Source organism: Gymnoscopelus microlampas (genome assembly GCF_963454915.1).
Source record: "Gymnoscopelus microlampas genome assembly, chromosome: 23".
NCBI lineage: Eukaryota > Metazoa > Chordata > Actinopteri > Myctophiformes > Myctophidae > Gymnoscopelus > Gymnoscopelus microlampas.
In genome coordinates, this window is record NC_139960.1 from 3,703,311 (window position 1) to 3,730,205 (window position 26,895).

The 26,895-nt window shown below is 43.5% G+C and overlaps 2 protein-coding genes across 2 annotated transcripts in view; one reads left to right on the forward strand and one right to left on the reverse strand.

Moving 5' to 3' along the window:
- The window catches only part of tmpoa (thymopoietin a), a 241,705-nt gene that overhangs the window by 145,271 nt on the left and 69,539 nt on the right, over nucleotides 1-26,895 (forward strand). The gene's annotated exons all lie outside the window — the stretch shown is intronic.
- Nucleotides 15,667-16,758, reverse strand: LOC311039644 (E3 ubiquitin-protein ligase TM129-like; the record flags this gene model as incomplete). Its single annotated transcript, XM_084049581.1, has 1 exon — nucleotides 15,667-16,758. One exon carries the CDS (start codon nucleotides 16,756-16,758, stop codon nucleotides 15,667-15,669), a length of 1,092 nt encoding a protein of 363 aa, XP_083905707.1.

Genomic DNA, 26,895 nt, shown 5'->3' on the forward strand with positions numbered 1-26,895 from the left:
GGACAGACATTAATGTTGGGGTTGCTAATGAACAGAAAATACACTTTCAGGTGGGTTGCCAATTTCAGCCAATCAGGAGAGAATACCCATTCATCAGGTTAAAATGTTCCAGTATGCATTCCAGTTCCGATGTTGTCTCCTCATTTATTTGTGTGATCACTTCCAATGCACTTGTTTATCCTGTATCCTGTGTGAGTTATCTCTCTCCTGATTGGATACAATTGGTATCCCGACCTGAAAATGTGTTTTCTGTTTACTAACGACCTGGAGAGACAGAGAGACCCCTGTTACTGAACAAACACTCTATAGCAATGATTACTATCAGAATACAGAATATGTCACTTACCCTACCTTTAAAAAGAATACAAATGCATATTTTTAATTGGTTTTGGTGTGTGTGTGTGTGTGTGTGCGTGTGTGCGTGTGTGCGTGTGCGTGTGCGTGTGCGTGTGCGTGTGCGTGTGCGTGTGTGTGTGTGTGTGTGTGCGTGCGTGTGCGCGTGCACGCGCCTGCGTGTGAGAAAGGGATACGTAACTGGATTCATCTGTGTTTGCATAATATTATCAGTGTTTGTGTTATTTGCATTCAGGTGTGTCTTCCATAGAAGTATCTGTCATTTGAAAGGATGCCGCTGCAGAATATTTTGTCTTGTCATTAAGTCCTCAGGCTAATTCATTGTGGCTTCTCTGTATTCCTAGAGGCATCATTTATTGACTTTACAGAGCCTGCCTGGGCTGGTCTGTGTCTTAAACTTCACTGCAGTCTCACATCACAATCAGGCGTGTTCACTCGATACAAACTGCACACTTCTAATAAGGTATTCAAAAACACACTTGCAGTGTACCAAAAAAGGCAAAACATGTATGTGTCAGTGTATACAGCAACTCCAAAACCAGTGGTGGAAAAAGTACTCAAATTCTTTACTTAAGTAAAAGTATTCGTACTGCAATATAGAAATACTCTGTTACAAGTAAAAGTCCAGAATTCTAAATTTACTTGAGTAAAAGTACAAAAGTATTGGCATGAAAATGTACTTAAAGTACCAAAAGTAAAAGTACTAAAATGTTTGAAAATAGCGGATCTATAAGCTCACAACGCATCGCGATGCGACGCGTTGTGAGCTTGTAGATCTGCTATTTTCAAATAGCCTACGTATAAAATAGGGCTAAAGTGGTTAATGGATTTTTTATAATATAATAATTAAAATCTGGAAAATAACTAGTAACTAAAATGTTCAAATAATTGTAGTGGAGTAAAAGTACAATATTTGCCTCCGAGATGTAGTGGAGTAGAAGTAAAACTATAGACAATTGGAAATATTCCAGTAAAGTAAAAGTACCTCAACATTGTACTTAAGAACAGTACTTGAGTAAATGTACTTAACCCCTAACTGCTCCCCGAGGCGCTGCCCCCGTATCGCCCACTGCTCCTTATTAGGATGGGTTAAATGCAGATATACAGTGACAAATACCACAAAGGAGTGCAGACAAAATTAAAATTATTATTGCACCATTATCTTTTCCACTGTTGTGATAGTTCCCATTGGTTGCTGTGCTGGCCCTGCAAAGTGAATGTTATGTCATATTACATTTAGCAGTTTCTAATAAGGCCCAAATATAGAGCAATGAGTGGAATTTCATAAATGGGCCAAGGGGTGATGGTCGTTTCTTATGCTTGTCTTGCTGTGTTTCCAAAACACCTCTGAGGATAAAAATATGAATTCTCTCCTCTCTTCCATAGTATGCACCTTATTTGTCTCTCACCCAAGCAGTGGACAGTCTGCCCTCCATTTGCACATCACGTTCCATCGTTCAGCTGAATTACCCCACGGGGCTCAATAATCTATCTATTTCACTTCCCAACGATGGCTGAGCAAAAGCATGTTAACACTGCTCTGTCTCCTGGGACCCAAACTATAGTGAAAATAGCAGATCTACAAGCACACAACGCATCTACATTGTGAGCTTGTAAATCGGCTATTTTCACTACTTCCTAAAGGTTTATTATTTATTTATTTCTTTGATTTTATTCTTTTGAATTATTTTCAAAAATGTTGCTTTTTTTGTCCTTTGAACAAAAAGGGAAACAAAAAATTAAGGGATATTTACTGTTAGTGATTTAAATGTTAGACTGAGGATGCCATATTGCCATGTTGTGTGTTATAATGTGTTATAACTAAAATAAGGCAATGAGAATGAGAAGACAGGTTTTCCATTTAAAACGTATGCTGTCAGTGGGGAGTCTCAAACAGGAAATATTCCCACAGACGGCACGCTGTCATAGAGCTAGCGAATTATGCTTCGAGCCACATCAAAAAACGCTATGTGAACTTATGACTTCTGTCAACGGTGACAGGTATGGCAGCTCGTAATAACACACCTCCAATACCGGTGCCTGGGTGCCGGGTCTCCATCGAGTCATTCTCTATGACAGTCATAGACACACACACCCACACATATATAGTTTTGTTTTTCATAAGCGTAGCTTGCCTGTAATGTCTTTGGTCTAACACATCACCCTGAAAGTGAGTGAGCCAAATGTCAAAATAATCTGCAATTTGATCGCTTTCATATTAGAGAATCCCTGTTTATCTACTTGTCTCCTCTCCATCTCCCATTCCCCCTCGCCTCGACACCTTACCTCCACACCTTACCTCCAAATCACCCCCCATGGCAGCCTTCAAATAGCCCCGAAACCAGTGTTGCCATTTCGGTTTATTATAAGCGACTTTGGGCTTGTTTTTCTATAAAGTCGCTTGTATATATTGGTTGTTGCGGCTTGCTTTTTGGGCTTGTTTTTTAAAGTGTAGTTGCTTGCTTAGTTATTTTGGGCTTGCTGTGTAATATTGTTTAAACCAGTGGTTCTCAAACATTTTCATGTCATGGACCCCCAAATTAATATGTATTTGTCAGCAGACCCCCATCTGAAAATATGTTATGCCAGGGACCCTCATACAAGACTTGCGTTGTTAAAATGTTCCACATTTTCTTCGAGATTTCTTTTGAAAATGGCAGATCTACAAGCTCACAACGCATCGCGTCGTTGTGAGCTTGCAGATCACAGTATCACAGTATCACAGTATCACAGATCACAGTATGTACAGTATAGGCCTATAGGTTTAAAGGGCTCATGTAGCCGAGCCGCTTGTTTTGGGCTTGTTTTCATAGACCTGGTTGCTTGTTTCTCTCGCAAAACATGGCAACACTGCCCTCAACTATTCATATTCTTTGTTCTACGTCAGTGTGTGAGAGAGAGTGAGAGAGAGACCCCTTTAATAGGGTTACAGAGAGACCACCCCCCCCTCACCCTCACATCGTGTCTCTTTGTGGAGGGGGGAGGGGAGAAAGGGGGGAGAGAGGAAAAGAGGGCAGAGGGAGAGATGGAGGTGAATAAAGAGAGAAGTAGAGAGCAAAGCTTTGCAAATTGGAGGAGCAGAAGGGATAGATAGAAGAGAGCGGGGGGGGGGGGGGGGGGGGGGGGGGGGCAGAAATGGCACATTGAATATAACGGAAAGAAAGCGGAATCATCCCTTCAGTTTTCCGTGTGCTGTTTAAATGCTGTAGTGCTTGTCAAATGACCACGAGACTCAACTGAACTATGAATTACACTCAATAATCATATGCAGTTGTAGTTTATGTAGCTGATACTGCTTAGTAGTGCATAATGAATGTAGATATAGAGAGTAGCTTAATTTGTGCGCTTGTCTTCGTGTGAGATTATCTACACCAGTGGTTTCCAAAGTGGGGTCCAGGGACCCTCAGGGTTCCATTTTTACATTCACGGTTGACTTACCCCAGTGATATCACTGGGGTAAACTTTTCAGCACAATCTGGGCACTGGAAGAGCAGAAGGCTGTTCAGTTTAAGTCTATATTAACATATTAAAATAAGAATTGTCTGAAAAAGGTGGTTGTAGATGCAAAGGGGAGGTTATTTAGGAGGGAAAATAACTGAATGTTATAAATCATTTGATGCTGAAAAAAAATATACAACATATATATAACACACGCCTGCAAAGACATATTGATTGGCTAACTGCTTCCAGCTTGCACACTGGGATCTCTTTATTTCCTTAGTGTTCGTTTGCATTTTCAGTCAATCTCATTTCATTAAATGCACTTAAGAACATTCCCCAACAATTGCTACAAAATACCATAACTCAACTCACTCAGGAAAACCCACACAGCAGCCAAAAAGAACAGCAGAACCATGCCAAAATCATTGCTCTTTTTCTATACTGATAGAAAGAAGATATAGACATCCATAGACCTCGTTGTGGGTTTGAACTCTTTAGAAATAAAGGCCTCCTATTTAACTTGACTAGGCGTTATTAATGCTACCCGGGAACGATGCAAGTCAGGAACGATGCAAGTTGGGAATGAATAACACACCTGGTTACCCATTGTACCTGTTAGACCTAGTCAGTCAGCCTGTGTCCCTTTTATTCTTATAGATGGAAATCTTTGTATCCATCTGTCCCTGATGTCATCAGTATTATACCCATACAGTATATGGGCAAATCGGTTGGATACGTCAGTTCTGGTCAACCGGATAATTTGCGGTCGAATCAGCAGTTCTGGACATCCGCGGATCCGACCGACTTTGCAATTGCCGTCGCAATCCCTTGGGTCCTTGGCGTTTGATTTCGATTGGTCAGAGGGTTCTAGAGATATGTGAAGGACAGTTACACACGCACGCAGATACCGTATTTCCGTAACTTATACTTAAATAGCTCACAACGTGCTGTGAGCTTGTAGATCTGCAAGTTTTGCACATTTTGTGTGACACTGTAGTATGGCGAAGTAGGGCATTCAATTACGTGAAAAAAAAAACATGAAAAGTTGGAATATGGAGTTGCAAGGTTTCTGCCCGACAGGTACGATATGATAGTCATTCACCTTCAGTTTGTTTCGGGGGAAATGTGATTGGAAAAGTTGGTGCATGGTGAAGTCCTTTAACAGGCCTGATCCCAGAGGCTTATGTAGCAGGGGCTGCGGTGCATGCCAAGCATCTACACTGGCTGCTTGGAAAGTCTTTTCAGCTCAGCAACTGATTTCACTCAAATTTGAAATTAATCTATTCAGTGGTTCTCAAACCTTTTCTGTCAAGGACCCCAAAATGTATGTGTTTTTGGCCACAGACCCCCGTCAGGAAATATGTTGTGCCAGAGGCCCCCCATACAAGATTTGTGTTGTTAAAAATGTTTCTTTTTTTTTTCTCCCAAAAAGAGTTTTTGAAAATATATATGTACAGTATATAGGATCAAAATGGTTAAACTGATTTTGATGCCATATTAACTCATTTAGCTGGGGACCCCCTGGAACCTGCTCAAGAACTAGCTTAAACATCTTGTGTGTACAGATGCCACCATACAGTACTGTATATCAACACACACGCACACACACGCACGCACGCACGCACGCACGCACGCTTAAACCCTATACTCAGATGACCGGATTTTCACAGGTCTCTGCACTAGGCCCCCTTCTGTTTTTGCTCTATACTAAATGTCTTCCCCCGAAAATAGCCGATCTACAAGCTTACAATGCGTTGTGATCTTGTAGATGTGTTTTCTTTGCCGAACATTAGCCACCCAGAATAGGGATGCTAATGTTCAAGTGGTAATGAAAAGTTGCTGCTGACAGCCAAGGTCAGCGAGAGAGAGACATTAACAATGCGCTTTATATTGCAGTCAGCCACTGTGGATGAAGGACATGGTATTATAAAATCAATCGGTGAGGTCCCACCGCTCCCACACATTTAGTCCTCATGAGGAAGGGATACTGAAGAGTAAAGGGATGATGAATGTGAAAGCTGTTACCTGAGTATATTACCTGTCACTCTGCCTCATCAGTTCTCGTCCTGCCATCGGTAGAGCAGCAGTTCCGCAACCCTTTCCGGATTAGGGCCCACTTGAAAATCTCAAAAGTGTTCGCGACCCACCCATCCGCAGCCGTCCGGCTGCCGTGTTAAGTGGTCAGATGGGTGGGCCGCGTGCCTTTTGAGGGCATGTATATACTGACTCGGTCAACCAGGTATAGGGTGTGCAAAGCTCACGAGGGAGTGTGAGCCGCCTGTAACCCTGGGAGGGATGATGAATGTGAAGGCAGAGTACATTAGCTGTCACTCTGTCTCAGCTCTCGCCCTGCTGCTATCATCTGGAGAGTTGGAGTCCGGTGATGGAGGACAAAGGATGGAAAATAGGGAGTGAAGTAAAGCAGAAATATAATGAAGAAAAAAAATCTCTATATATATCGTTGCTGTCCGGCAGGAACCAGCTAACTTCATTTTTCCGATTTTGCATTTTTTGCCAGACCTGAAAGGTATGGCCTACACGAGCCTTTGTCACCAATTTGTCCATACATGGTATGTCTGGTTGTGGTTAAGTTTCTTATGCATGAATAAATAGGCACAGACTAGTCATGATGACATCACTATTATGTCACAAGTATAAATACGGTTGGTATATAACATAAGACACACAGATTTCAGAATTAGACTTCACACGACTTCACACAACACCGGCTTAGGTCTGGCACAACCAGGTCTCCTGGTCTTGTTTCCATAAATCAGTGCTATTGAACAACCTTTACGTCTGTGTTGGTAAAACAAATATTGAACCAATGTAAACTAAAAAAGTGCTTCTGACAAAACCAGCTAACTCCATTGGATCCTAAAACTTTCTGCTAGCGAACTCCAGCAAAGGGGGGTGGAGTTAGCTGGTTTTGCTGACTCCAGGCTCCACCCCCTTTTGACCTCCAACCTTATCAATGATAAACAAAACCTCCTAACTCCATTTTTGTTTTTTACGTTTTTTTCATTTCCTGAAAAATGAACATTTTGGAGTTAGCTGGTTCCCGCCGGACAGCAGAGATATATATAGCCTATATATATACACACACACGCACGCCCGCCCGCCCGCCCGCCCGCCCGCCCGCCCGCCCACACACACACACACACACACACACACACACACACACACACACACACACACACACACACACACACACACACACACACACACACACACACACACACACACACACACACACACACACTGTATATTTTTTTTTACATTTAAGTTAAGTTAAACCGGTCTATGGGAGGGCTATATACTTGTTCTGTTCTTTTTCTCCCTATACACCAAATCTCTTTGCCAACAATAGCCGATCTAGTAAGTTCACAACGTGTCGCAAAGATTGGCTGTTTCGCAAAGATTGGTGTCTTGTTTAACCATGTACTGTACATGAATTCATGTACAGTACATGGTTAAACAAGACAGCAGAGATGGGGTGTGGAGTTCACCTCCATAAATGTCCCTCTTTCATATTGACACTTTGAACGACCCTGATGCCTTCCAAGGTTTCAGCAGTGCAATAACAGCAGTGAAACAGCACTGCAAAAAAAATGGTGAAAAAAGACCTGAATATGGCCACTTTTTCAACTAAGCTGCTACCTGTGCAGCTGTGCCTGTTTTCAATTTAGTTAAGTAGCCTTTATCCCGTGACCTTACGTTTATGCACCGGCGATGTCACATTTTTATGATTAGCTCATTTCTATAATGGAAATATGGCATAAGTCTGACTCTTCCAGTGTAACTCTGTATTGTAACTCTTGGCAAATCTGAATGCCTTGTTGAGCTGGCTTTCGGCCACACAATATTATCTTTATTACCTTTTGTGTGAGCCTGCTGCTTTGATGTCTCACTATATCCCGAGACTGCCTGAGCTCCATAACTCCAGCTTACAGTGACTATAGGCACTATCTACTACAGTATATAAAGGTCAAGTTCCGTGTCTTGTCTGTGGCGGGCGCGCAGATATGCTCATATATGCTCATAATATGACTGGAACAGATGTTCTCAAACATTTTCATGTCAACGACCCCCGAATCGATATGATGTTTTGTGCCAGGGAACCACCCCCCCCTTACAAGTTTTGTGGTGTTAAAATATTTAAAAAAATATTACAAAAAAAATTGAATTCCTTCAAGATCTTTTGAAAATAGAAGACTTACAAGATCACAATGCATCACAAAGCGACACATTGTGTGTTAGATCGGCTATTTTCAGCCAATGTACAGGTTTTGAAGTGGTTAACCTGATTTTGATGCTAAATTAATACATTTTGCTGGGGAACCCTCTGGAACCCCCCCTCAAAGACCCCTGGGGGTCCCCGGGCCCCATTTTGAGAACCCCTGGGATGGACAATCACTAAGTGCAGTGTTATCAGCCCAAATATGGACATGCCCGACATCAGTGCAAATCACATGCCCATATATGAAGATCCCCATGTGTGTGTGCCCAGATTATGCCCATGCTGTAGGCCAAGGGTTCCCAAACTTTTCGGGCCGTGACCCCCCAAAATAATCATATTTGAACTGGGGACCCCCACCCTGACAAGCACTTGGAATTGTACGCATTACATTTAGTTTGACTCGGTTCCACAGATAAACATTGTGAAAATAGCCGAACGACAAGCTCACAACGCCTTGCAGTGCGAAATGTGCATATACATCTATATCCCATCCCATCCCAACAATACAATCAGAGAGCCGTGCGCCTTTGGAACCTCAACCACTAAGGAACAACTCACGGCCAAAGCACTGCTCCATTTCACTCCCAACTTGCTACAAAAATCGCTCATGAAAAAGTATATAAGTAATTCTACTTAATTTTCAACCTTCACATGTGCCTCCTTTTATAATAATCAGAAAGTGTCATAAAGTGTCTGCTCAAAATTTACTTCCGGGTGGTCAATCTCACCAGCCAATCATCATCTGCCAAACAGTGACCACCCTTTCACGTTGCCACGTCCGTTGCCACGTTGCGCTGACGTGCGCAAAACAAGCGCTGCCGTGCGCACTATGCGAACGAGGCCAAAGGCGCGCAAAAATAAGCCGACCATTGCTTATACAAAAAGTCAGACCTGGCAACGCAGCCTACGCCAATCATGTCTGAGAGATCTACAAGCTATGGGGTAGAGACGCCGTGTGCCATGCACCGTATCTTAGCAACAACGAAAGCGCTCACTGTCATTGGTCGTGTCACGCTAAGAGCAGTTTCCAGACAATGGCATCGCAGAGAGCTTGCTGTAGTGTTTATATATATCTATGGCTGTAGCTATCAGAGTCAGTCGCAGCGACGACGTACAGGGCGCTGTGATAGCTGGCATGTAGCTAACGCTAACGTGGTTGTCATGCCTGCAGCGGCTGTGCAATCACTTTGTCAGCAATGCACGTTCGTGTGGTAAATGTTATTATTGCTGCTCCGTTAGATGGTTCATGTTGTGGGCTTGTGTGTCTTCTGGTGTAGCTCCACAACAACTCCAGTAACTAACGTAATGGCAGGACCGCCCCGTGCAACGCACGTTTAGCCTCAATAGCCTGCATTATGGAAATGTAGTAATTTCCGATCATTTCGGTCCGATTAGGGCAGTGGCTACCCCCCCCCCCCCAAATAATCATATTTGAACTGGGGACCCCCCCATTTTGTTTGACTCCGTTCCACAAGTCAATATTGTGAAAATAGCAGATCTACAAGCTCACAACGCCTCACGCTGAGAGGCGTTGTAAGCTTGTAGATCGTCTATTTTCAACATGTTTGCCTCTTTCTTATATTATTTGACAATGTGGCCAATGTTTTATAGTATAGTTTGTTGACTACTTTTGTTGCAGTAATGGTCTTTTCCTTTACTTTAGCTTTTTTATTGTCTCCGCCAGGCCGAAAGGCATGGCGCGAGAGTATGTTTTACCCCCTGTCCGTCGGTCTGTGGATAGCTAATCTCCCGCATCGTTGGCTTGCTCGCAGCGAAACTGTGCACCCACACTCCCTGGATGCCAATTCAGAACCTCTGCCCCATTTCTTTCACATGTCCCTGTTATAGTGCCACCAGGAGGCCGTTTTTTGCAAAACACATTTTCTCACAGTACTCCTACATATTTTGTCCTAACATCACGCAAATCGATACACAGTATCTCTATAGTCATAAAAAAAAAAACGGTCTTTCAGATTTTTCATATTCCATCCTGATTGACTAAAAATGGCTTCCAAAGTTTGCAGGACTGCTCCGTTTTGACCAAAATGCCTCAAATTATGAACACAGCATGCACTTTCCGTGCAACTTTGCACCCACATTCCCACTATGCCGAGGAAGAAATTCCACTTGAGATTTTTCTAATCAGCCTCATGGTGGCGCTATAACAGTCCGATTTGTGTTTTTACCTATAACTGCACCAATCTGTGTAAAACTTTGTATGTGCACTCTCTAGAGGTCAAGGAAAAACCTTTCCCCTGCATTTTTCACATCTACCTTTTATAGCGCCACCAGGAGGCCGACTTATGTAAAAAATATTTCTTTACATTACTCCTTCCCATTTTATCTAAATTTCACACAAATCGGTACACATGATCTCTATAGTCATGTGATCAAGAGGGATCTGCTTAATCTTTCATATTCCATCCCAATTGGCTAAGATTCACATCTAAAGTTTGCACAAAATGCCGCAAATCATGAATGCAGCGTCCGATTACGGTCAACTTTGCACGCACATTCACACTATGTTGAGGAACAAGTGCTACCATTTTAACATTGGCCTGTGGGGGTTCCCCACCGACAGGTTGAGAACCACTGTATTAGGGGAGAGTCCGTGAGAGCTGGATAAACGAGGTAAAATGTGTCAAAAGGAGTCTGTACGGCTGTCGATAAATGAACACATGACGTCGGTGGGAGAGGAGATATTGTGTCTTTTCGACAGCAGCGAGTCTTTGTGTTGGAGCGCCTCAGTGCGGCTGCAGAGTTCATGTGCAACCTCTTCCAGAGAGAGATAGGCACACTAGAAACTCTGCTGGAGAAAAAAAAGACACTGCTGGGCATTGACTTTCATATGGACATTGATCTACACACTGCAGGTATGTCTGTTATTACACACACAACATCAAACTACACACTACAGGTATGATGCAGCGTTTGCATTCCAGCCAGCACGCCAGCGTACTTCCCATATGGTTTCAAGGTGGGCTAAACCATATGGACCCCATGTCAGCAATGTCAGCAGGATCCACTTCAGTCCCAACTGGGATGCCCTTGTGGGACATACGTGTGTTCTACCTGGGCCTTAGGTGGGCCCCACCTAGGCAATTCTATGTGGGGCCGAGGTGGGTCTTAACTGCGATGCCCATGCGGGCTATAAGTAGCTTCTACCTGGCCCTTAGGTGGGCCCCAACTAGCCACGTTTATGTGGGACCAAGGCGGGTCCTAACTGGGTTTGCCCATGCAGGCTTTAACTGGATTCTACCTGGGCCCTAGGTGTACCCTAACCAACAAGAGTGCAGTGCCCATCGCTCCAAATGTTGTGACGTCAGGGCTCTCAATACTGCACATTGGTGGAGGGGCCGCAGGGCGACCGCACACATCGCTGAACCAATGGTAGCCCACCGATGTTTCCTCTGGAGATTTAAAATCTGCCCCTCTATGCCACATATCATCCGCGCTACAGGGTCTTCACTGACCGCGCCACGGCCCCACTGGCCCTCATGACGCTACGCCACTTATATGCGCTGCCAAGCGGCCGCGGGCGCTACGTGGGCGTGGCCGCGGGCTAGACGCGAGGCCCTGCGTAGCAGGGCCGAGCTTCTAGTATATACTATTTGAATCCTGCGCCATGTCGGTTGTCCGTATGCGACGCCAGTGTGACGGTGTGACGTAATCTGACATCACGATGACAACGCCAGTGTGACGTAATCTCACGACAGCATGACATCACATGACATCACATCCTACCTATAAATTCTAGGATGCCGTCAGATCGCACCAGTTCGACGGCTTCCATAGTGATAAATAGTAATAATCTATACAAGGAACTCTCTCCACCACAAGAACTCTCTCCACCACAATGACGACAACTTCACCAAAGCCACAACGGCTGGAGATACAACGCCAGACATGGCGCACTGCAAAGTGAACGACGCGTCACGCTAGACGTTCGGGCCGCGTAGCGGCCCGAACTTCTATATATATACAATTTGAATCCTGCGCCATGTCGGTTGTCAGTATGTACGAACGTTGTATGTGGCCAGTGTGACGTAATCTGACATCACGCCAGTGTGACGTAATCTGACATCACTCCGAATATGGACACAACGCCAGTGCGTCTCACGACAGCATGACATCACGCATGACATCACATCCTACCTATAAATTCTAGGATGCCGTCAGATCGCACCAGTTCGACGGCTTCCATAGTGGGTTTTGGTCATTGGAGAGGTGATGCACGTCACCTCTTTCTGAAGTGGGTACTTTCAAAGCCTGCCGTGGATTTAGGAGAGCACAAAACTCTCTCTCACACTGTGAGGTGCCTGTAAGGTGGCACTGCAAAGTGAACGACGCGTCACGCTACTTCTAGTTGTATACATTTACAGTATACCGTATGTTGGTTTGTTTACTGTCAAGTGAGAAAACAGTTAAGCTAATCATCTGGGGACCCCCCCATAATAATTTGGGGATCCCCAGTTTGGGAACCACTGCTGTAGGCAATATGGAGAACCTTGTTGTCAGTGCAAATCAACATAGTTAGGCATTGGCTTAAACCAAAGTACCTGATGTCACAATACTGCCGTCATAGCTAGCTGACACAGAGCAGTCTGGGAGAAATGCGATATATATATATATATATATATATATAGATATATACCGAAATGTAATCGGTATTACATTACAATTTCCCAGCCTAATATCACCAAAATGCAAACGCAATTTCTTTTAACACATAATTCATACCAAAAACAGATCCTACTTTATTCAACCTTACCTGATTCGAAGTCTGCGCTAGAAACCCAATCATTTTTGATGATCGCCTTGGCTCTTCAAATGCATTATTATAATGATTCCATAAAGTTTAAACCGGAGGCAGAGACATGGCTTTATTATCCAACTGATTGATCTGAAACGTATTAATAACAACTGGTCTGACTCGCTTGGAGGGCACGGCAACTTCGGCAAGCAGCTATCTGTGTGTTCCTGCTTCACTTCACCCATGGTGAGCGGGGCCGGCCGGCCGGCCGGGGAGTTACATTTTCAGGGACAGGAGCAGCCCTAGCAACAGCAAATATGTCTTTTAAAACACGTGGCATCTTCAACTAGTTTTTCAACTTTTTTTCTCCCTCTGCTTTTCTGCACCCCCCTTACGTTTATTTGGTGGCATTATGTCTCGACTCATGTCTCTCTGCATTCGTGACCGTGTGACTGAGAATTGAGTCTGAATGAAACACACACACACACACACACACACAGCGTGCATTGAAAACACACCGGTAGGGGAGGGATGGGAGCCGCTCTTCCCGTGTCGAGCAAGTGACGTGATTGGGCATCACACAGTCCTCCCACACCTGAAATGGGTGGTCCAGAGCGCTTGAGTGATATATAGGAAAGCGGAGAGAGATTAAATGGGTAACCTCTGATGTCATATTGATGGCTTCATATTGATTGATTGACATTTATATTGACAAAAATGCATATTCTGATCTGCTGTGTTTAACTCAATTGTAGAGGTGCTGGGTGAACCAATTGACCCTGATCCCCTCACTGCCTTTTTTGGAATCACCATAATGCCTAATGCGTCCAACTCCGCATGCCAAGTTATTGGCAACCTATGGCAACCTTTTTCTGGACCGCATTGACACCCTTAATACTATGGAGGAAGAAATCACTGCCTTTTAGTGTCTTGAGCAGAGAACCCTCCCTCTCTCTCTCTTTCCTGTTCCTTGGTATGAATGTGAGTGCCTTTGGTTACTGTCTGTCTTTGTCTATTAATTTTGTTTTGTTTTGATACGCCTTGCATTTGAACATGTATGTGTGTTATCTTTTTACTGTTTTTTTCGTTGTTTCTTTTGTTCTGTTATGCTGTGTTTTGTTGTTTCTTTTTTAAATGTTGTTGTTTTTTGGCAGAAAATGACAGACCTCTTTGTGTTTACTACTCGTCACAATTTCTTGTTGTTTATTGTTTGTGCCCAATCTACTGTCAAACCCTCCCTTTTTATTTCACTCCGAGTGTACAAATTGGAACTGGACCGGTCTGGTCCATTTGTGTGTGTGTGTGTGTGTGTGTGTGTGTGTGTGTGTGTGTGTGTGTGTGTGTGTGTGTGTGTGTGTGTGTGTGTGTGTGTGTGTGTGTGTGTGTGTGTGTGTGTGTGTGTGTGTGTGTGTGTGTGTGTGTGTTGGGGAGTGGGGGGGGGGGGGGGGGGGGGGGGGGGCGTTATATCGTTGGAGATGGAGATTATATCATTGCTATCGGGTAGAAACCTCTTATCTCCATATTTTAATTAGTACATTAACACCCCTACTTGATCATACTACAGCATCACACAAAAAACATTAAAAGCAGCAGATCCACAAGCTCGAAACCGCGTTTTGAGCTTGCATATCTGCTACTTTTTCTGCTTTTCTATTTGAATCCTTAAAAGTAACAGTTTTGGACATACAGTATGAGGTTTCCACCTGACAGCGCAATGTAATTCTTCCCCATTTCGTGTATTTACCTCACTGCTCAGATTCCACCTGAAGCATCACTTTCCATGTCTCCTGAGAAAGATGGAAATCTGAGGCCCTGTTGACATGCATGTGGAAGCTGTGTGTGTTTATATACGGTAGTCAGTGAAACAGACTGTATGTCATATAGGGCTGGGCAGTATACTGTATCCACATTACACTCATATTGTAATATGACAGCAATTCCCAACCTGTGGGCCATGAAGATATTGCAAGTGGGCCCCCACATACTTGGCAAAACACAAAGATTTTATTGATGATATAACATTGATATTAACCCATTAAGACTGGGAAGTTTGGGAACGTGTCATTTTTAGATTTCTTTGGCTATTCATAAATAGCATACACAAGCTCATACATTTTTGCAAATCTTTGATATATATATATTTTCCTTAAAGCGAACATTTGTAACTCAAATCTTTGCTTCTGGGGATTTTACAAATGTTTTCTAAACAGTTTCTTTGAAAAAATGTTGCTATACTAATATCAGTGGTTCTCACTCAAACTTTTTCATGTCACTCGGTGCCGCACTATGAGCTTGTGTATCTGCTATTTTTGAGTAGCCAAAGAAATCTAAAATGACACAGATGCTTTCCTGGATTGAATGGGTTAAACAAATAATGTAAAAAAAAAAATTGTATTTTCTCCGTGTTAGGTGGTCAGATGGGTGCTTTTGTGATTTTCAATTGGGCACCGATCCAGAAATGGTTGGGTACCCCTGTGATATGAGACACCGCCTGGGATTCTGGATATGGCAACATCGTGACATGGGATAAGTGTAAATAGCCGAATCACAAGTCCTCATCGCGATGGGTTGTGGGCTTGCAGATCTTCCAACTTTGCTATAAAAAAAGACGATATTATCTTCACATTACTACAGTATCGGAAAAATCTATATCGAGGTATTTGGCCCAAATTCTTTTACACTTGACTGTCCGGATCGCCTAGCTTTAGTGTGTCATTTGGTAGTGTAGTTGAGAGCATCTGTCTGTCTGTCTGACAGAGTGTGTGTGTGTGTGTGCGCGTGTGCGTGCGTGTGCGTGCGTGCGTGTGTGCGTGCGTGCGTGCGTGCGTGCGTACGTGTGTGTGTGTGTGTGTGCGTGTGCGTGCGTGTGTGCATGTTGTCAGTGAACCAGACAGACATCCAATATGCAGAACTTGGCTCTACAGGTCGGACAGGAGACTCTGCCGGCCAACCAGGTCTCGGGCCTGCGCTGATCCTGGCGGCTGGCGAACCATCTGCCCAGACAGGACACGCACCACGTGGGTCTGCAGAAGCACTGCTGGCACTCGCTGTCGCCGACACTGTCACCGCCGTCCTCGTGGCAGCATCTGACCAGTTTGGTGGCTGCCGGAACCTGCATGCAGCCAATGCAAGGCTCCACCTGCCCACCGGGGAGCCTGTAGGGCTGGTTGAGCTCCACCTGGGCCCTGAAGGTCTCCAGGAAGAGGTCACTGATGGTCTGGTGGATCGCCACGTCGGCCGCGTTTCTGATGGGAGCGCGGAGCTTCTCCCGCGCCTCCACGTATTCCGTCGAGTTCAGCCTGATGTCAAAGGGCTTGACGGCGGGGTTGCTACTGGCCACTCTTAGAGTCAGCATCTGCGTGGGCGAGGCCGGGTCCGGGCTCGGCGGGAACTGCCTGGACTCGGTCACGGTCAGGTGGCTGTCACTCTGCAAGGCCACGTGGACGTGGTAGGTCGTCGCCTTTAAAAGCCAGGTGTCCGTAATGACAACTCTCGCTCCGGGGGGCCCCGTAGCGAACTTATCGACACGCCTGAACTCCGCGTTGATGCTCGTCGCCACGCCGCCCCAGTCGGTGTGGGGGGGCAGGGCGTGGGCCCGCAGGGCCCGGCTGATTGGATGGTTGGACCAGCGGCGGCGGGACCAGTGGACGACGAGCGCCAGGCCGCTCACCGGGAGGCAGAGGGAGAGGAGGAGGAAGGCTCGCCATCCGGCGCTCACCTGATGGAGGGTGTTCTCGGGAGCAGCTATGCACATTCCCACGTAGTAAAGCAGAGGTAGTGCACAGTGGACCAGTAAGGTGAGGCTGGTCCTCTTGACGTGGTGCTGAATGAAACCCGTGCCTTCGCTGCCCAGCCAGGACGAGAACAGCTTCTGGACGACGCCCGACTGGAACTCATCGTTGGGAGTGAACACGAAACAAAAGGTGAACACTATGTACGCCAACGTGAACAGGACTTCTTGACTCTCCATGACACAGTTCCATATGGAGGCGTAAGGCCAATGTTTAGGGAAGTAATAAACCACTGCCTATATCCTCATCTACTGTTGATGACGTCAGTGTGGAACTCCATGTTTGGGCTCTGATCAAGGGTAAATTTGTAAGAGTTGATGTCCCGGGCATAGGAAGTGGGAGTCATCCTCAACCAACCAGAGTGCAGTGGGCGTCGCTCCAAATGTTATGCGGAGCGGGGCGCGGGGGTGACGGACAGATCGGTGAACCAATGGGATCCCACGCATTCTCTCTCCGGAGATGTTAAACCCGCCCCTCTATGCCAGATATCAGACACGCTGGGCCAGTCTAATGCACCCATAACAGTCATGACAAAAGTCTTCTCATTCACTTTACATCTGGCTCCTTGTAAACTCACTCGGACACAGTATAAGTAATCATCCAGATAAATATCAAACATGTTTGAAAATGATTAGGACGGCCCCGAACGTCTGCGCAAATCGGGAGGCTTAAGATTGGAACTTTGTACTGCTCACACTAGAGGATAATCATGCCAGACGTTCGCTCCCGATCTAGGCTGGGGTACGGAAGGGTTGTTTCCGACCCGAAATCCCCCCCAATTATCCAGTAGTCTGAGCCCACCTTAATATTCCTCAGTATTAATTTAACAAATGTGACCAGAATTTTAAATGTGTAGCCATCATGGTTCATTCTATCTCGATATGCTTAGCGAGGACATCAGCAGAGGAGAGTAGCCTTGGCTCTGTTCGACGGCCCCGGGCAGACATGACGTGGGAGTCATAATGATGAAGCAACAGGACCTTTGTGGTGCATGATGGGCCGGAGGCAGCACAGCTGTCTCTGGAGCGGAGCTTGATCCGGGGCCGGGTGCAAATATAATTTTGGTTTTCCGTTTTTGGTTGCCAGATTTTTGACTGATATTTAGTCAAAAAGTGCAAAATGTTCTAATCAATATGAAAACATTTGGTTTGATAAAAGTTTCCATTTCTCTATTTCTAAGTTTCAAAAAAAATCAAAAATAGCAGATCTATAAGCTCACAACAAGTTGCGTTACGATGCGTTGTGAGCTTGATTGGCTATTTTTGGTGAACGGTCCCCCCACCCAGAATAGGGATGCTGCAGGTTCAAATGGTTAATGACCTTCCAGGAGGCTGTGGGCTTAGGGTGCCTCTGTCCTGGTCGTACACCACGGCACAGCCTCTTCGATAGCAGGTGGGTGTAGAGTAAAGAAAACAATAACACCGCTGCCTTGGACCAAATACGGAGTCATATGTCATAGAAACGTCTTGGGTAATAGATCACAGTACTTATACTTTACTCAGTTACTTTCCACCACTGACTACTTGACTATTCTATGTGGGGCGCTGTGTGTAAATATGTGTTTGTACACTGGCCTTTGTGCAGGACGCTTGGCACAGGCTTGACTCTTTCATAGGCAGTATGCCAACAGCCAAGGGGAGAGAGAGACACCTCCTATTAAATATTAATGCTACAATGCATGGTTTAAAATGTAATGTTTTTCCAAAATGGAAATGCTATTCAGAGCAATCACCTGAGGTGTGTGCCTGGTTGTGCCCCTTTGCAAAAGATCTATACTGTAAAAAAGTAGTTTCAATAAAAAAAAGAATTTATGAAAAAGAACTATGGCTTTATAGGGTTTCGCCGACATCCATTTCCGAACGGCACCGAGGTTAAAAGTTTTAAGGGAAAGTTGGACATTTTGAAGCCGCAATAGAAGAATTAATTATACACGTTCATTTCATCCATTTGTAACTATTGAGTTAACTCTGGATTCTATGGCAAATATTTTATACTCTCTGCATTAAATGAACACAAATCCACACATTAGATTTACCATATACCATGGTACTTCAACAGGGGGTCTGTGACCCCTGGGGGTCCTCAGAGTTACTACTGTATAGTGGGGTCACCAAATGTTTGTGTTATATAGTTTAGTAATATCTGAAAATACACATTAGCATGAATCCAACATATTAGCAAAGATAATGTGTAAACAAATAAATAAATAAAAAACAGTTCATGTACACAACGCAAATGATGCTGTCAAAAAAAATGTATGAATCCTTCAAAGCTGCAGCATCACTTGGAGACAACCCGTTATCGCTTAAAAGAAAAACTGTGGAATACATTCAAGCTAGTCTCAAATCTCTCATCAGTCAACAGACAGACAACAAGCTAAATATGGTGAAAGCCTCTTATCAAGCTGCATGTGGGGGTCCCTGCATCATCTCTCTATAAGCAAGAGGGCAAGGGTTCTCAAACCTTTCAGGCCGTGATCCCCCAAAATAATCATATTTGAACTGGGGACCCCCCACCCTGACGAGCACTAGGAATTGTAGGAGTTGAGGCATTACGTTTAGTTTGACTCGGTTCCACAGATAAATTGCGAGGCGTTGTGAGCTTGTAGATCGGCTATTTAATTATTTTTGCTTAGGTAACTTAGGTATCTTAGGTAATATCTGACTGATGGAGCTCTTTTTCACCCATCTATAGTACCAGTAACTTTCAGAAAGGCGACAAGAAAATACAGACTCGAAGACAGGCACCCATTGCGTAAAATTATTATATTATTTTAGTCCGACATGAGAGAGTAGGGAAGGTTACAGTATCACAGGTGTCAACGCATTATCGGTCGGTTCTCTCTCACAACATAGAACGAAAAGACTGGACTTTTACCCGTTATCAGTTAGGTAACATAAACAATGACATCATAGGATGTGACATAGATGAGTTTCCGAAGATGGACTTCTTGGATTGGATGAGAGTGATGATTACGTCGTCGTCGTATGAGGATGATGATGGTTATGGTGTGACAGTTTATCTTGGACAAACAGCGTCCAAATGTCTCAAACAACACGTTGACCTCGGATCTGACCGGTCAGTGGTTTCAGTGGTCACTCCGTGGCACTGAAAGAATGGTTATCGTATCGGAGAAGAACACCGAGATGAAGTGTTCTCAAAACATTCCGAGATTAACTCACATATCTACTTATTGTTATTAAATCCCAGGAGCCTTCATTTCAAAACAACGTTAGTGGCAGAGATGAAGCCGGCAGTGGCCTTGCACAGAGAGAGAGAATAGGGGACTGCTTGAGAAGCATATTTAACATGACTGGGTTAGGCCAATATGACACCAGTTATATTCATTTGACATTTAAGCAGGTTAGGACATTAGACAAATTATAATCAACAAGATTAACTCCATCACTGACAATTTGACAATTTCTCATTTCAGAGGTATTAAAAAGGTCTTAGAAGTCATTAAATTGTCACTTCAGAAATGTGCAGATACCCTGTATACACGTTAACTGTACAGTATGTTGGTTTGTTTACTGTTGAGTGAGAAAACAATGTTGCACATTAAGCTAATCATCTGGGGACCCCCCCCCCCCCCAAAAAAAAATCATTTGGGGACCCCCCTGAGTGTCCTGACACCCAGTTTGGGAACCACTGAGCTACTGTATGGGCTTCTTGGATGGAAAAACGTAGAAGGCCGCTGCTGTATACTGTAGCTGGCAGTGGGAAAGTAACTAAGTACATGTACTCAAGTATTGTACTTAAGTACACATTTGTGTTCTTTACTTTACTAGAGTATTTCCAATTTTCAATACTTTTACTTCTACTCCACTACATCTCAGAGGCAAATATTGTACTTTTATTCCACTACAGTCATTTGAAAACTTTAGTTACTTGTTACTTTGTAGATTTTGATTATTATTACAAAACATATATTAACCTCTTTAGCCTTATATATACTTCGGCTCTTTTCTGAAGATTTCTTATATTGAACTTGTGAAGTGGGCCATTCTGCATAATGACTACTTTTGTTACTTTAAGTACATTGTTGATACCAATACGTTTGTACTTTTACTCAAGTAAAATCTTAATTCCGGAATTTACTTGTAAGGGTGCGCTCCCACCGCACTTTTATTTTACCTCTGGGGCAGAATCTGCCAATGCTTTGTCAATACAAATGCGTGGATTCTTGGAAAAAATCCGCAAGACCAGGAATCCACGCATTTGCATTGACAAAGCATTGGCAGATTCTGCCCCAGAGGTAAAATAAAAGTGCGGTGGGAGCGCACCCTAACAGAGTATTTCTACATTGCAGATCTCATACTTTTACTTAAGTAAAAAACGTTTTCCACCACTGCTTCATACATATTCCAACAGACATGGACTGGTGCTCTTCCGCTGGCTCAGGGAACTGGAGCAGAGCATCCATGTCTGGCAGAAGGTGCTTTCATGAGTTGACCCGTTTTCACTCTCCGATAGCAGCAGAACATGCTCGTCTGTCCGGACTAATAGTAGTACACAGCAGGGCTGGGAGATAAGGCTTCACATCAATGTCAAGTGTTAAGTTAACCATTAAGACCTGAAGCAGATTCTACAAATGTCTTCTAAATCCCAACAGTATTCTGAAAACTTTCTGATGTCAAGGACCCCCAAAATGATATGTATTTGGCCGCCGCCCCCATCTGAAAATAGTTTTTTGTTCCAGGGACCCCAGAAGCAAAGATTTGAGTTAAAAATGTTCACTTGAAAAGAATATTCAAAGATTTGCACACATTTTCACGATTTTTTTAGCAGATCTACAAGCTCGTAGTGCGGCACTCGGTAGCGATCAACGTAGTACATTTTAATGCAATGCACACATTTTCACGATTTTTTTAGCAGATCTACAAGCTCGTAGTGCGGCACTCGGTAGCGATCAACGTAGTACATTTTAATGCTATCAGTATAACTATGAAAACTCACCTTTTCAAGTTTTTAAATATTATCATTCAAATCTTGCCAAATATTTTGGGAGCCCACTTGCAACGGGCTTAGAGCGGAGACTTGCCCAAAAGGACGTAGTTCCATAGCAGATCTAGAAGCTCACAACGCGTCACATCATGCGTTGTGTTCTGCTATTTTCAAAGATTTTTATAAATTTGAGACGTATGAAAATTGTGAAACGGGACATTCTGCATAACGAAATGCTTTGTGCGCTCTATCATTAATGCTCATAAAGATCTAATAAAATTGCCACGCAACTAATCATAACTAATCATCTGATCTCGGTAGTTTTGCTTCCACGTTGGAAATGAGTATATTTGAACTCCAACGTCTGAACACTTGGTATTGCATCCAACAACGCAGCAGCTACGTATACCATTGCTAAAACGAGAGCGACAGACAAGATAATGTACACTGTCTACACACCACCGTCACCACGAGTACTTGCTGCTTGCTCGACAAGATGCATAGATAGAACTACAGCTTGATGTTACTGCGCGTCAAACTAGTCAGCAAAACAAACTGCGCCGGAGTTAACCCCCGAATCTTAACTCTGACGCCCTGAGCCCTTTACCTATACTCATGGCCCACCGGTGGGCCCCTTGCCACAGGCTGGGAATGGCTGCTCTGATGCGAAAATCTATGCTTCATTCATAGATATGCAATGAAATGTGTGAAATATCTGCAGCCACCAATTCAGCATTGTCTGTCAGCATGGATGCCTGTCCTCTCTCACACGCACGCACGCACGCACGCACGCACGCACGCACGCACGCACGCACACACACACACACACACACACACACACACACACACACACACACACACACACACACACACACACACACACACACACACACACACACACACACACACACATACACACACATATACAGAAGCACTTCTCTTTCCTCTGGGCATTTCAGTAGCCATTCCTGCAGTTAGGAGGCTTTTAAATGTGACTCCAGTGACTTGTGGAGAGAGCGAGGGAGAGTTAGAGACGGTGAAACGAGGGGATAATGAATAGAGGAGAGAGAGAGACGCAAGAAAGCGTGAGCAAGGGTTAAAAAAAAAGCCTAAAATAGAGAGAGAGGACACACAGAGACAAGGACTAGACAAAGGTCCTACACATCACTACTGACACCCCACTAGACCATCCATCCATCCATGCATCCGTCTGTCTATCAATCTTCAGCCACCCATCTCCTGCCTGATCCATCCACACAGGAAAGCACAAACACATGGAACTAGAACACACGCACGCACGCACGCACGCACGCACGCACGCACGCACGCACGCACGCACGCACGCACGCACGCACGCACGCACGCACGCACGCACGCACACACACACACACACACACACACACACACACACACACACACACACACACACAGTCCGCATGTTGACTTCCTCAAAGTCAACATGCTTTTAGCCTCTGTGCGTGTGCGTGCGTGTGTGTGTGTGTATCTGTATCATGAATCTGAAAGCTGTGAACTCTATCAAACTGCTATTTATCTACAATCTGTCTGTCTGTCTATCTGTCTGTCTGTCTGTCTGTCTGTCTGTCTGTCTGTCTGTCTGTCTGTCTGTCTGTCTGTCGCTATACTATAGCTAACTATAGTGCAGAGTGTGATATTTATGTCTCTTCTCTTCATCTCAGGTTCTGAGAGGGATTCCTCTATGTCACCAAGCTGCAGTTCAAAGGAATGTCATCTCTCTCTCTCTCTCTCTCTCTCTCTCTCTCTCTCTCTCTCTCTCTCTCTCTCTCTCTGACATGGACATTGGTCAGTTCACTGACACACATGGAAAATAATTAAAATATTTATAACATTTATTATTCACATTGACAGCTGAGTTACAGTGAGATAAATATTCAGTTACAGTTATAGTGGTGTGTTGGTATCCTAAGGCAGGGCCACATTAGAATCGAATAAATGTATAAGCTTAGGTCTGTTCTCAATGCTAGACACTGCTAGATTATGTAATTCTGTACACACTTTTGGTACACCAAGGAAGGACACACTTTAAGAAACATGTCATTGCCGTCGGACAGAAACCTTGTATCTCAATATGTCAACCTTTTATGTCAGGGGTCTTCAACCTTTTCAGGCCAAGGACCCCCTAACTGAGAGAGAGATGAAGCAGGGACCCCCACTATATATTACATAAAATTGTGTTGCAGATTAAAGCTTTTCATAGATGTTGGATTCATATTAATGTGTATTTTCTGACATTTAACGACTTAAACCATCAATACTTAGTAAACTTTCACTCTGTACTTGGTCTGCTCTTTTTTCCCCTCTTTGCCGAAAATAGCAGATCTACAAGCTCACAACGCCTCGCCCTGCGAGGCGTTGTGAGCTTGTAGATCGGCTATTTTCGGCTAAAGTTGTCCTTAGAATAGGGATGCTAGGGTTCAAGTGGTTAATGTAAAAAACAATGATCCTATCACACAGAGATTTGGCGGACCCCCTGTAGCAACTCTGAGGACCCCCTAGGGGTCCGGACCCCCTGTTGAAGACCCCTGTTTTATGTTTTTTTTTTCGTAAATGAATGCCCTCCTTTGTCATACTACAATGTCACACAAACGGAGCAAAAAAGCCTTTGCGATGCATTTATTATTTTTATTATGTGAAAGTGGTATTAAGTGTGTCTGTGGGTTTTATGAATATTGAACCAATGAAAAGTATGAACAAGAGCTTGTGACTAAATAATAACTACTATAGGTTCTCCTTTTGTCCATTTCCTGAAAGGTAACTGTTTTAGACATATCAGTGGTGGAAAAAGTACTCAAATGTTTTACTTCAGTAAAAGTATCAATACTGCAATGTAGAAGTACCCTGTTACAAGTAAAAGTCTGGAATTATAGTACAAAAGCATTGGTATAAAAATGTACGTAAAGTACCAAAAGTAAAAGTACAAAAATGTTTGAAAATAGCAGATCTACAAGCTCACAACGCGTCGCATTGCGACGTTGTGAGCTTGTAGATAGGCTATTTTCAAATAGCCTAGGTATAAAATAGGGCTAAAGTGGTTAATGTATGTTTTATAAAGTATTATATTTATATCTGCAAAGTAACTAGTAGCTAAAGTTTTCAAATAATTGTAGTGGAGTAAATGTACAATATTTGCCTCTGAGATGTGGTGGAGTAGAAGTAAAAGTATTGGAAATTGGAAATGCTCAAGTAAAGTACAAATACCTCAAAATTGTACTTAAGTACAGTACTTAAGTACACATACGTAGTTACTCTCCACCACTGTTAAAGACCAGAGGGCTTCACACAGGAGAGACATCTCAAAGAAATAAGCAGCGTCTCGGTTCAATGCCAACTCATCCAGGGAATAGCAATGCTTTGCAGGGCTGGCTGCCCTGTTGAAATCCCTGTATGAGTCATTAATGTAATATTAATTTATGATAATAGTAATTTGAATTAATTTGTAGCTGGTCTAGTGCATTCTGTAGTGTCAGAAACTGATTTCTGTTCTCTCCAATTCTCATCGTCTCTTCTTTTTTTCTCTCTCGCCATCTTTCTCTCTTTTTTCTCTTTTCCGCTCTCTCTCTCTCTCTCTCTCTCTCTCTCTCTCTCTCTCTCTCTTTCAGAATTAAACCAGGGATTGAAGAGATGCAGATCTGTTTCCAAGACAACGGGAGTCATCGTGGTTTATGAATGTGTGTGTGTGTGTGTGTGTGTGTGTGTGTGTGTGTGTGTGTGTGTGTGTGTGTGTGTGTGTGCGTGTGCGCGTGCGCGTGTGCGTGTGCGTGTGCGTGTGCGCGTGTGCGTGTGCCCGTGCACATGTCTGTGATTTGCATTGTGTGCATACTCGTGAGTCCATATTTCTATGTTGTGTTCTAAGCAAGGTGATTTTTCTTTCTATACATTTTCTATCAATTACGTTTTTTTCTTCGTCCTATAAATCAATCATGAATGTTGACAGCTGTTATTCTAACATACTCCATCTAAAGGAGGAGGAGTCCGATCTCAGATGAGGGGAGGCAGTCGCCTCAGTCCAACAAATGTGAGGTGATTTGATCATATAAAATCAATAATGTTTAAATGATAGTTAAATAATGCTGTGGTTTATTCATCTTCAGGCAAAGCTAAAGCTGTTTGTGGTACCATAATACATTATGTGCAAGAAGTCTCCTAAATCAGTGATTCTCAACCTGTGAAAATCATTTTTTTTCTATGATGGATTCAAATTGAACATACAAATTATACTAAGATCCCCAGACCTCCCCAGATGATTTGCTTTAATGTGCAACATTGTTTTCTCACTCAACAGTTTAAGTGTATAGGGTATCTGCACATTTCTAAAGTGACACTTTTAATAGAGCTAAAAAAATAAAAATAAGACACCATTTCTGTGTCAAAAGTAATCAACAAGCTATACTATAAAATATTTCAAACATTGGCCAAATTGTGAAATATTACCGGAGACAGAGGCACATTTTTTTAAAATAGATGATCTATTTAGTTTGGCTATTTTCACAATATTTATCTGTGGAACTAAATGTAATGCCTCAACTCCTACAATTCCAAGTGCTTGTCAGGGTGGGGGGGTCCCCAGCTCAAATTTGATTCTTTTGGGTAGTCGTGGCCTGAAAAGGTTAAGAACCACTCTCTTAAATTACTGGTTCCCAACCTCATTAAAAGGTGATACCAATAAACAATAACTTAAAGTATACATATAGGTTCCATTGAGCCAAGGTGGAACACAATCGATCATTAAAATAATGCACATGGCCCACTCATCTGACCACTTAACACGGCACCCATTCGGCTTAAGTGGTCAGATGGGTGGGCCGCAGATGCTTTCAAGAATTTCAAGTGGGCCCCGTATGTTATCCAGACAAGTTTTAGATGCACTGTCCTAAACGGCGACAGTATAATATAACAAAAGAACAATAACAACTTTTCAGTATGACTCATTCATCTAGCGTTTATAAATATTATGCCATGGCTCTGCAAATTGAAATGATCTGAAATGAGTCAATATCCATCCTGTCTTCCAACATCAAGTAATTAAAATGTGTGATATCCGAAAGAACTCCTTAAAATAGGGAAATTCTAGCAAAATAATTATGCACTGTATGCGCTTCTGTTTTCAATTTCAACGTGCCGCCTTAATTTGTTATGCAGGATTTACAGTACTGTATGTATGCAATGGTTAGTATTCAATTATCTAAGCATGTTCCATAAAATGATGATAATGTAAGCCTTTGTGAGTGTTACACAATGATACAACCAGTCTCTCAGGAAATTGTATATGCAAAATAGTAATTAGTGGCTGGTGACAAATTAAGGGAAAATTAAGTTTTGGAGTAACAATT